The sequence below is a fragment of the Leptodactylus fuscus genome, chromosome 8 (assembly GCF_031893055.1).
Source record: "Leptodactylus fuscus isolate aLepFus1 chromosome 8, aLepFus1.hap2, whole genome shotgun sequence".
NCBI lineage: Eukaryota > Metazoa > Chordata > Amphibia > Anura > Leptodactylidae > Leptodactylus > Leptodactylus fuscus.
Genome location: NC_134272.1, coordinates 55,578,294 through 55,590,316, shown reverse-complemented (window position 1 = coordinate 55,590,316; position 12,023 = coordinate 55,578,294). Strand labels below are relative to the sequence as shown.

At 38.8% G+C, this 12,023-nt stretch overlaps 1 protein-coding gene across 2 annotated transcripts in view; it reads right to left on the bottom strand.

Annotated features, from left to right (window-relative positions):
* The window catches only part of GRIN2A (glutamate ionotropic receptor NMDA type subunit 2A), a 407,150-nt gene that overhangs the window by 48,326 nt on the left and 346,801 nt on the right, over positions 1 to 12,023 (bottom strand). For both annotated transcript variants that reach the window (XM_075285943.1, XM_075285944.1), the window contains one exon: positions 9,012 to 9,137. In XM_075285943.1, coding sequence (XP_075142044.1) covers positions 9,012 to 9,137 — 126 coding nt within the window. The remainder of the gene's footprint in view (positions 1 to 9,011; positions 9,138 to 12,023) is intronic.

The window sequence follows — 12,023 nt, the reverse complement described above, 5'->3', positions numbered from 1 at the left end:
CAAGTAGTTTTGTTGTGTATCCATTCGAGCAATTATCTCAAATATGTCAAAATTTGGTGAACCTATGCTTATATTTTAGAAAAATTCATTAACATTTTTTCTAACATCGGGTCAGAAATTATCTGATGATTAAGGGATTCTTAAAGGCTAATAAGTTAAAAACAATGCCAGGTATGGCACCTAGAGACAAGTGCAAAATACACTTGTAACTGCATTGCAGAGAAAAAAATAACTTATTTTCTATGAAAAAGAGCCCACAAGAGCCCTGTGGGAGGTCTCAAAAGTCTAGCAAGTGGTCTTTCTTTGATGCATAGACCCACTGTGATTCCATTTTGCCTTTGCTCCTTTCATGGTCCCAGAGAGGCTAGTGTTTGAAAAAAGGTCTTGATGACTAAAGGAAACTGACCGGGCCTAATAAATGTGCAGATTAAGCAACTCTGGAGTGCATGGTTCTTCTGATTATATGCTATGAGTCTATGAGCTTGGGTGCCTAACAATGCACACAGAATTTGCACTCAAGGGTGCCATTTAACTACATCTGATTGTATGTGATCATGTGAGGGTGACTTGTGTATGTGCAGCAGTCTAATTCATAGACACATTAGGGGATTTACAAGTACTAGCATATTCAATGCCAAACTTCATATCAACTGTGCCAGTGGAGAGTACTCCTAATTTATGAGGAGGTGTGCTCCTTGACATAAATGAGGTCCATCAAACGTGTGAATGGAGTGAAATGTATGGGGGTTCCAAGCTGGTGTAGATTCCTGCCCAATGTAAGCCAGTTTTCTGGCACAAATGATAATATATATGGAGAGGCCAATAGCACAACTCCTTGAACCCATATTCTTGTCTCCTGTTCAAGTCTTACTTTTTTACAACAGAAATCTGGCATAGAATGAAAATAAATCTTAGTTGTTCTGATTTGGGAGCAGATTGTCTTGTACTGATTTTATGACAGATTTAGTATTGTAATTACAAGTCTGTCTTGGCATAAAGTCCACCAAAATCTGGCACCATTTGTAATATTTTGGTACAATTTGGTGGATCTGATTGTGGACCAAATTTTATTCACTTGCTCAAAACAAGATGTGGCATTTAGAGATGAGCGAACACTAAAATGTCCGAGGTTCGAAATCCGATTCGAACAGCCGCTCACTGTTCGGCTGTTCGAACGGATTTCGAACCCCATTATAGTCTATGGGGGGAAATGCTCGTTTCAGGGGTAGGCAACAGTGACGGTCGGGCTGGATTCCCCTTGAAGTCTTCTCCCGGTGCAGCGCCCCCGCGGTGTCTTCCGGCTGGAATTCACTCTATCTAGGCATCGGGGCCTAGGCAGAGCCAACTGTGCATGTGAGGGCATGCCCGCGCATGCGCAGTCGGCTCTGCCTAGGCCGGATGCCTAGGCAGAGTGAATTCCTGCCAGAAGATGCCGCGGGGACGCTGCACGGAGAAGACTTCGGAAAGGTAAAAGAAGAACCAGCATTGATTGACAGAATGTATAACATTCTGCCAATCAACGCTGGTTCTGCATCGAACCTTAAACTTCGAACAGCTAGTAGTGTTCGATCGAGTACGAGTATCTCGAATACCATAGTATTCGATCGAACACCTACTCGATCGAACACTACTCGCTCATCTCTAGTGGCATTAAAGGGAAAGGCTGTAGTTCTCCTGGTAAGTGTACCAAGATTCAACAAATTGTGTTGAAGTTTTGGCATAAGATTCTGGCCCAAAGTAAAGCCAACTGATAAGTCGTACTAGACAGTCCACAGATGCACCAAATATATCTTCCACCAAGAGCCACTAGAACATTTTCAGACTGCCTGTTTAAGTTTTCACTGTTTGTTTGCTTTATCCATCTGCTTTTTATCACCTAAGGAGAAATACATAGTGGGACACAATGCCATTTATGTCTGCCAGCCGGGCTATGACCCTCTTTATCAGCTACACAGGAAGCAACTAACAAAGAGTTGTGACCATTTATTTGAACAGCATAGATGTATGGTCAGCCTGGATTGTCTACTGGAGGAGAAATATATATGTTCAGCCACAGCTTCCCCGTCAATGACAACTGATCACTGTGGGACTTGTGAAGCTGAATCAGTATCAATCTAAAAATGTATTATCTTGTAAGATAACACCCTTATGCTTTTCAACTGTAATGCCAAAAATATCCTCTGGGGCATAGACTGTGTTGTATATTGTGATATGTCCTTACAGCGTCAATAATCACAATCATGGCATACAGCATATATATGTGTATAATGTATAAATCAACACAAAAATATCACTTTATATAGGGAATCGAAAAATATATTGGAATAACTATAAATGTAATAAGATTGAACATCATAGTAAAAAGAATTCAAATACAATTGACACACTGACCAACAAAGACAAGAGTAAGTTACATAAAGAAGATTGCAGAAGGCTGAGGAGGACGATGGTGACAACTCAGTGGAAAGTTAAAAACGTTCATGAGTTAATGCAAAATTTAGAAATCCCAGTCTTTTATTCATAGCAAAAAAGTAAGTCTATGAGCCTGAGGGTGCCTACTAATATGGACAGTAGATTGTCAGGTTGTGTCTCTCAAAATTAACATTTCCTTTAATTTTTAATAAACACTTGAAGCATTATCTGTTCAAATTCATCATATTTCTGCTTTCTATACAACTCATTGCAAGAATTTTTACTGACTACTACTGAACATAGTTTATTCGACAAGTCCATTAGAAGTGAATTGAAGAACTCATTAAAGGGATTCTCTTGAAGGACACAGTGAACATTTTTCTTTAAAAGAGTTTGTCCAGGATTATAAAAAATTAGCCCACAGGCAGGGTATAGGTTAAAGGAGTTCTCACACCCGGTAAGTTCGGATAAGTAATTAGGATAACTAAGGAGGATATCCATGGGATAATGGATTACTTGCTGATTGGAAGGGTTTTCAGACCCCACACCGATCAGAAGAACATGAGTGTTTAGTTCCCTGTTATGAAAAAAAAAAATTTGGCCAGCGTGTGCTACTATTTATTTCAGTTGTAGTGCCAGAGATAGGGGATGGCACTTTATTTAGCCATAGAACTCCCATTGAAATTAATGGAGTAGTACACGCCACGCTCCGCCTAACCACTTCTCTGTTTGGAATGGAAGACAAAACACCAGTGGTTTGCTGCAGAGCCAGGTTTTGAAGTGATGTACCTGCAGTTTAATTTTTTATTATTCTATGGCTTTCAGATAAGAATCTTGAGGGAGATCCTATAGGCTTTCAGTACCAGGTTCATTTATACCAAATCCTGACAGTTGTTTTATAATTGGCGATAGGCTATAAGAAACATACCGTAGTAAAAATGTTTCAAAGGCAAATTTCCTAATTTTGAAGCTACTGATAAATTGTTACAATACAAGAAAAAACAAATTTATTTGAAAATGTAACTTTGAAGAAAGAAACCGATGTCACCAGTCGTGATGTTTTATTAAATTCCATTAAGCCACAGAACGGAACATTTGTTTGCTTAGTAAACATTTACACCAAGCTAAGGTTAACACAAAAGTTCATCTTTGTGGACATCTGTCATTCTTGTTTTATTTAACTGACTGGGTTAGAAAATGTTACTGTGTGTATATATATATATATATATATATATATATATATATATATATATATATGAAACACATGAACTCTGGCATCAGGTAAACATACAGCTCAGCCAGAACTGTCTAAAATGTACACCAGTCTCCGATGTGTCATCTTAGTCAACACATGTAAGAACTTTAATAAAGAATACTGGGCTGCTATAGATTTCACAATATTATGGTTGGGTACATTTCTAATCTAGTTTCTGGAGGTCAGATGTGAGGTGGCGCCCATTCACATACAGTTCTGGATTCGGATTATTTGCAGACACTTAGTTGTGTATATCCATATTACTTTGAAGCATGCTATAGCAAAAAGTCTTTTCTTTTTCATATGTATTATGCCCCTTAGTAAAGTATTTAAATCTTGGTATTAGAATCAGAGGTGTCACCTGAAGCTCTTCAGTCCCAATGCAATATACATAAGTAGGTCCCCTAAATAATGGTAATGGAGAGTTGGTGACGGGGAACCAAGAAAAAAAAGTGAGCTACTAAATGTATTCTTCAACTTTGTGTATACAGAAGAACAGGCAGTAGTTGATGTAGGTGCCACCAATGCTAGTAACACACCAACTAATATACACACAGATGGATTACATCCACTCATACTTAAAGAACTGTCTAGTCTCTGCTGTACCCTTATTCTTAATTTTTAGGGATTCTCCAATAACTGGTATAATACCAAGGAAATGACGCAAGGAAAATGTGGTAGCTATTTTTAAAAAGGGCTCCAAGTTTTCGCCAAGTAATTACAGACTGGTGAGTTTAACATCAATTGTGGGGAAATAGTTTGAGGGGCTTTTAGGGGTCAATATACAGGAGTATGTCACTGTCCATAATATTATAAGTGACAAGTAGCATGGTTTTACTAAGAAGTGAAGTTGTCAGACTGACCTGGTTAGCTTTTATGAAAAAGTGAGTAGAAGTCTAGACAGAGGGGATACTGTGGATATCGTGTTCCTGGACTTTGTAAAGGCATTTGACAATATCACTCAGATGTTTAATGGGTAAAATCAGGTCCATTGACTTGGAAAATATAGTTTGTAGGTTAAAGGATTGTATCCAGAGAGTTGTGGTCAATGACATGTCCTATATTACTAGTGGTGTACCCCATGGTACAGTGATGGTTCCTCTGTTATAAGTAGTGCACCCTAGAGTTCAGTGATAGTTCCTCTGTTATAAGTAGTGCACCCTAGAGTTCAGTGATGGTTCCTCTGTTATAAGTAGTGCACCCTAGAGTTCAGTGATGGTTCCTCTGTTATAAGTAGTGCACCCTAGAGTTCAGTGATGGTTCCTCTGTTATAAGTGATGTACCCTAGAGTTCAGTGCTGGGTCCTCTGCTATAAGTTTCAGTGTTGGGTACCTTGTTACAAGTGGTGTGCCCCAGGGTTAAGCACTGGGTTCAGTGTTACTTAACTTATTTATTAATAATATAGAAGATGGGATTAATAACACTGGCTCTACTTCTGCAGATGACACCAAGCTATGTAGTACAGTGCAATCTATGGAGGATGTACATAAGTTACAAGCAGACATGAACCGATTGAGTTTTGGAGAATCCACTTGGCAAAAAAGGTTTAATGTGAATAAATGTAAAGTTATACATCTTGGTAAACATAATCCACATGCAAAATATATCCTAGGAGGAGTAAAGCTGGGAGAGTCGTTGGTGGAGAAGGACCTGGGTGTACTTATAGATCATAAATTAAATTACAGCATGCAATGTCAATCAACTGCTTCTAAAGCCAGCAAGATAATGACATGCCTTAGAAGGAGTATGGACTCGCGGGACAGGAATGTAATATTACCACTTGAGACTGAGGCCCTACTTGGTGAAACCACAGTTTTCCTGTTGCAGAAACGCAACAGAAAAAAAAAAATCACTTCCCACATCGAAAGAGCTGTCCACATTGAAGGTCTGTATACTGGAGTAGAATGAAAAAAAGGCAATGGTGCCACACACTCACAAATTTAGAAAGTGTGGTGCAGACGTCAAAGGGTCCTTCGACCCCACAATCAGATTAATCAAAAAATGTTGTCGCACACACAGGTTTTGTTGCCAAAAAGGGAAATAAATTTATTTACAACACCGTGTACATCATTTGTTGTGCCTTTGGACATAGGGGTCGCAGTAATATGAAAAAGACTAATAGATCACAATAGTTGACGTTTCGGTCGTGTAGACCTTCATCTGAACTGATCTATAGTGTGAATACAAGGCATGTAGGATGCGTCCCACATGCATCTTTTTCATATTACTGCGACCCCTATGTCCAAAGGCACAACAAATGATGTACACGGTGTTGTAAATAAATTTATTTCCCTTTTTGGCAACAAAACCTGTGTGTGCGACAACATTTTTTGATTAATCTGTATACTGGAGTAGGTCATAGAGCAGGGTCGGCTACCCAGAAGGCTGAGAATGCTGTATCTATTGGCAAGAGAGCAGCTGGAGTTGGACTTTTGGTGGTGTTCCCCTTTAACACCGAAGATGTACAAAAAAACTGAAAAAGATATTGTTTATTCCAGTGGTCAGTGTAAAAAACTGGAATCTAGGCTATTTGTATGGATATTTAAATAAAATAAAATAAAAATTCCAAATAAAATCATATTTACTTCTAACAGAAGCTTCATCACATTCTAACAATACATTTCCTTTAAGAGTTACTCTTACAAATAAATGTCTCTTTCCAATTCACCTGTGACCATGCTATTTAACTAAGCTACATCCAGAACTGACATTAATTGTAATAATACAGCAAACTGCAGAGTGACAGGTAATATGCTTCATAAGAAACGCATCCCGTATTATGGAGCTCCCAGCTGGGCCACATTGATGCATTGCTGGCATTTTTCCCGAATTTTTACAGCTTGGAGATATAAGAATGATCACTTCTGAAATGATGCAGAAAAAAATGTGGCCATGAGGTCTCTTAAAAATGAGCATTTTATTGGCAACTTTTCATCACCTTATCATATAATCTACCTGACCTGTACAAGGCACTTGGGTATTCTCGGTCATATATAATCTAACACATAAATACTCAGGGTCTCTATTTAGCAAATATAACTTGATGCAAGCAAAAAACTGACCACAATGCTGAATAAGACCATTTGTAAGTGAAACTAATAAGATTACACTAAGCAAAATGAAACACAAAATACTATAGAGTCTTTCTTAAAGGGGTTATTGGCCCATATGTTTGATCATCAAACGCTTTGGAACAATGTAATATGAAGTCATATTCACCTTCTTGATCCGTTTTGCTTCCATGGTGCTATTTCCAGGTTTCAGCAGGTTTCTGTATCCTAACCACTATGACATTTCAATATGGACATGTGACCCCTGCAGCCAATCATTAGCTGTTATGGTGACCTCAGTGTTATCTGCTATAGCCTGTGACTGACTGGCATAGTCTTACAACCATGTAGAAACATCATCACTGAAGGCCAAGGACATGGCACCAGGAAGTGGCTGGGATCTGGGAGGTGAATTTGACTTTGCTATTTTACACTATTCTAAAGCTTATGGAAAGCAATTTTGGATGGACAACCCCTTTAATTGGAGAGCAAAATTTATTTAAGGTAAACAAGTAATTTTTATGTCTCTATCTAGTGTTTCACATCATTTCCCCTTTCAGTGGCTTGAATAGAAGCTCCGAAGTTTAGATGTTTCGACCCCAGTACTATATGAAGACCTCTAGCTCCATCTGTCAATGACCCCATATAACGATGTATAGAATCTACGTACATAGTCTATTCCTTCTAAGGTGAAATGGACCTGTGCATCTTGATTATAGATCCTTGTTTTTGTAGTTGGGTGTATTAGAGACCATCCTCATATGGTTTCGGAACCTGGTGGCTTATGCTGTTCCTGCCTGAGGCATGACTCGAAACTATTGGACCCTAGTGCAAATCCTGTAACAGGGGTTCTATTTAGTATATGTCACAATATTGTATTTTTTTTATTTCATAAAGGATTTTGGGCCCTTTTCAGGTTTCAAGGCTCAGTTAAAACTTCTACTTCTGCAGTTTAGGCAAAAACTAAATCTCTGCCACCCAAAAAACTAAGACTGTGGCCTAAAAGGAAAAATAGACTGGAGGGAATCAACAAGTTCCTTGTACCAAAAACTGGGAGTTAAGAAGTTTCAAATTTCTATTTTTGCGACATTTACTGTTTTATGCTATCCATTCCATTTTTTCTTTAAACTTGGACAATGGATGTAACATGTTAGAGGTATGTGCTCACACTCCTTGACAAATTTGGTATAATTTACATAAGCAATTGTTATAGAATATAGCTCATGTCTATGTTACCGGCAAAGTATGAAATCCAGCATTCTATAAAATGCCTAAAACTAGCTGCCAATGTATGAAATGATTTGTCATTTCACACATTGCCTAGGCATTCTATACAATGCCGAACGAGAAGCCGGCAAAGTATGATATGCTAGGCGGCGACCTTCCTTCTAGCATGAAGCCGCTTCCGCACACACACCATACAGACGATGATCTCTCTCAGGCTTACAGGCTTACACTTCGTTCAGCAGCATCACCGATGATCTCTCACTCTCTGTCTCACTCTCTCTCGCTTCTCTTCTAAGCAATGATACCCGACGGTCTTCTCTGCTCTGCCGTTGCCTCAGGCGTTTGAATGCAAGATCACAATTCACTGTATGCCCTAAGAACTTACTTCGAATTGAATATATTCCTGACCATGAAATTCCTCTCCGGTCAGTTGTAATTGCTCAGTCCAGTGGCAGTGGCCAAGGATTTGTCAAATGTATTTGTAAAACAAAGTGCCCAAATTTGAGATGTCTTTGTATGAAAAATGTCATGAAATGTAATTCAAAATGTCATTCCAGCCTACTCTGTTGCAACAAGTAGATTCATTTGAATTTCTTCGTTTTTTGGTGGAAAGTTTTGTTTCCCTTAATAAGAAAGGCAACAATTTGGCCTTTAATCAATTTTTGGGTTTGTACAACTTTCATTGTTTTTTAATAAATGTCTTTGGAAATGGCATTCTAATTCTATTTTGCTTTTTCATACTTTGCCTAAATAGCATTCGGCATTCTATACAATGCCTAGACAAAGTACGTAACGATTCTCTCATTTCATACATTGCACAGTGCTGATGTTTACTTGTGAGTAGCACAGCAAGGTGCCTAATGTTCACCAAATCCCCTGTTGCCGCTCCAGCTCTCTGTGACATCACTGACTCCCTCTACTCTAGCTGCAGGCCCATGGAGTAGAGCATAGCCGGTACAAGGAATAGACTGGAATGTTTTATGTATCCCCAGACAACCCCTTTAACAGACATGAAACCACATCACAATCCAGCTGATACATAATATATGAGACTTTTCATATCTTACCTTTCCCTTGTGCTAGGTTCCTGTTGTATCCTACAGGACTAAAGTACTCAAATATAAAAACAGCGACGGCGGACACAATGAGAAGCATCACAAACATCATCACCCAGACAGATGCACTAAACGGTTCTGTGGGAAGATGGGAACAAAAAGGAAAAACAGACACAATTTATTAAACTGAAAGCTTAAAACGTGAAGATTTAATCCAAGTTGTTTACTCAAACAGTAGAGATGGTGCCGGCCTGGAGCGACCACCGAGACATATGTGTCATCTTCATGTCATATAGGAGAAACCTTTACAATCATCGACTATAACACACCATGAAGTTTGAGTCATACGGAATATTCTATAGCGCCGTCACCTTCAGGCTAATTTATATTCTCTGAGATAAAAGACGACCATATTATGCTGAAGATGCTTAATGAGATATGTCAGAAAAGTGTAACATTATGTCTTTAGGGGAATGACACATTTACATGACATTAAATAACCTGCAAGCAAGGAAATCCTTGGACCAGCTTTACTTCTTATTACCACTTCTGTATGTTTTTTCACCTGTATTGCTATTCACATATCTTCAAGGCATGTCATCACTGTGTAATATCTATTATATTAATTATTCATGGGGTATTTTGGTACAAGGATTGGAATATTATAAGTCAAGTGGGATAGATTTGCTCATCCAGTATTATACTTGATAGGGCAAACTTATTGATACCTAGAAGACATGGTGATTTAAAGTAGATTGCCTTCTATTTCCACCCATTTTGCTGAGTTTTCTATTCTATTACATGATCAGAAAATGCAAAAAATATTGATAGATCCATCATATGATGGAACCAATGGCACAGTCGTCACTATCTACATTCATAGTGAGATGAAATAGTGCAGCATGCTGAGCCATTAGATTGGTCATCTCTGATGGAGTATTTGACGAAAGATACTGATGAAGCCTTCATATTCTAACATACATAAGGTGGAACAATGAATATGTTGTGCAGATGGAAATACTCCTGAAACATCATCAATACCACTAGTTTACCATTAGTATTCAAGTTTTTCTAAAATATTATAGGACCCAAACATTTTAGTTACAGAGGACCTGACAGTTCTTCATTTATGTACACACTTGAAAAGGGGACTTAGTCTGGAAACGCGTTGCGTTTTTATCCTAATAAAGAAGTTTATCTTGGACCAGCACTCTCCCTGTCTCTTAGTTTCTGCATGACTACAGTTCTTCCAATTTGTCTTAGCAAATTCTTGCAAAAATGCTCCAACATACCATGAAATAAATTTCCTGGAACATCTTTATTTGGAACATTTTTGTTGTACTGTGGTTTATGAATAAATTGAAATGTTACTGACTCACCCCTTTTCAATAAGAAGGTGTGTCTGTATGATGTATCCAACACTGATCGGACTATGTCAGGTTTTAATGACCTGCCCTATTGACAAGGTAACACTCAGATGTCTATGCTTTCATCCATTTCCTGGAGGAATGGCTGAGGTGGCACAGCATTGAATTGTCATGTTATGGGGTTTGCTAGTATTCACTTAGACAACTCTGAAGAGGTAATGGTGATTTTAAGAAAACCTGACATAAGATTCATGATGCTTGAACCTTAGATAGCATGCCGCGTTGTGCCTATTATTTGAATAAGAGCAAAGTTGGTTCCAATCTTATAATGTACAGGGGCTTCTGGTGCCAGGACATGGTTTGTATGTCAAACCCCACTGTCATCAGTATAAAAAAACTACCAGGGAAGGGGGGCGGGGGGGCTAGAAAACACCTTTAAGAAACATTATTAAGTAACACTATTAAGTAACACTATTCTGTAGACACATACAGCTCCTACTGTATGGACAATACTATATGGCCTTTTGAGCAGGCTCTATGTCTGAGGGTATTTTCATTTTGTTGCATTGCTATTCGGACAGTACAGATGGGTCATATCCTGATTCAGTAATAATACTATTTATTGATTTATTTGCCAGAAATTCAGCTCACATAGGTTTCTTTGCCAACATAAAAGGAGCCCTTTACTGTATATGCAGTTATAATATGGAATTTCAGAGGAAGTTATGGTGAACTCACTAAGAGTAATCCAAAGGAGTTCTTTCTTCAATATAACAATATTTTAGGTTATAGTTACTAGATGTCTGAAAATGGGTCAATGAGCAAAAGATTTATTATGATAGAGTAGGGAAGAATTCTTCACCTTGGGTTGAGAAGACTTGACTTTAACTCATTGGGGTTTCTGCCTTTCCCTGGATCAACATTGAAGTAGCATTTAAGTAAATGTAGCCTATGTAGGTAGTATTGGACAGAATGTAGTCAACTCTAAACTCTCATATCTACTGGCTCTGTGAACCTTCATAAAGTGGTTGAACTTTCACCAGGACCTCGTTCTGTCCATCTTCACTATTCAGTATTCAACAAGCATTGGATCCCACCTTTTAAATTTCTGCTTTAATATTCCCAGTCCTCTATGGAAAATTCACAAGCACTGCTTTGTGTTTTGCTACAAAATAATTATTAGAGATGAGCGAGTAGTACTCGATCGAGTAGGTATTCGATCGAATACTATGGTATTTGAAATACTTGTACTCGATCGAGTACCACTCGCTGTTCGAATGTAAAAGTTTGATGCAGAACCAGCATTGATTGACTGAATGCTATACAGTTGGCCAATCAACGCTGGTTCTTCTCCTACCTTTAGAAGTCTTCTCCGTGCAGCTTCCCTGCGGCGTCTTCCGGCTCTTTATTCACTCTGCCAGGCATCGGGCCTGGGCAGAGCCGACTGCGCATGTCCGCTTGTAGTGCGGGCATGCGCAGTCGGCTCTGCCCAGGCCCGATGCCTGGCAGAGTGAATTCAGAGCCGGAAGACGCCACGGGGACACTGCGAGAAGAAGACTACTCGGAGGATCCAGCCCGACCCTCACTCGTGGACTTGGTAAGTATAATTTGATTGAACGTTGCCTACCCCTGAAACGAGCATTTTTCATCCCATAGA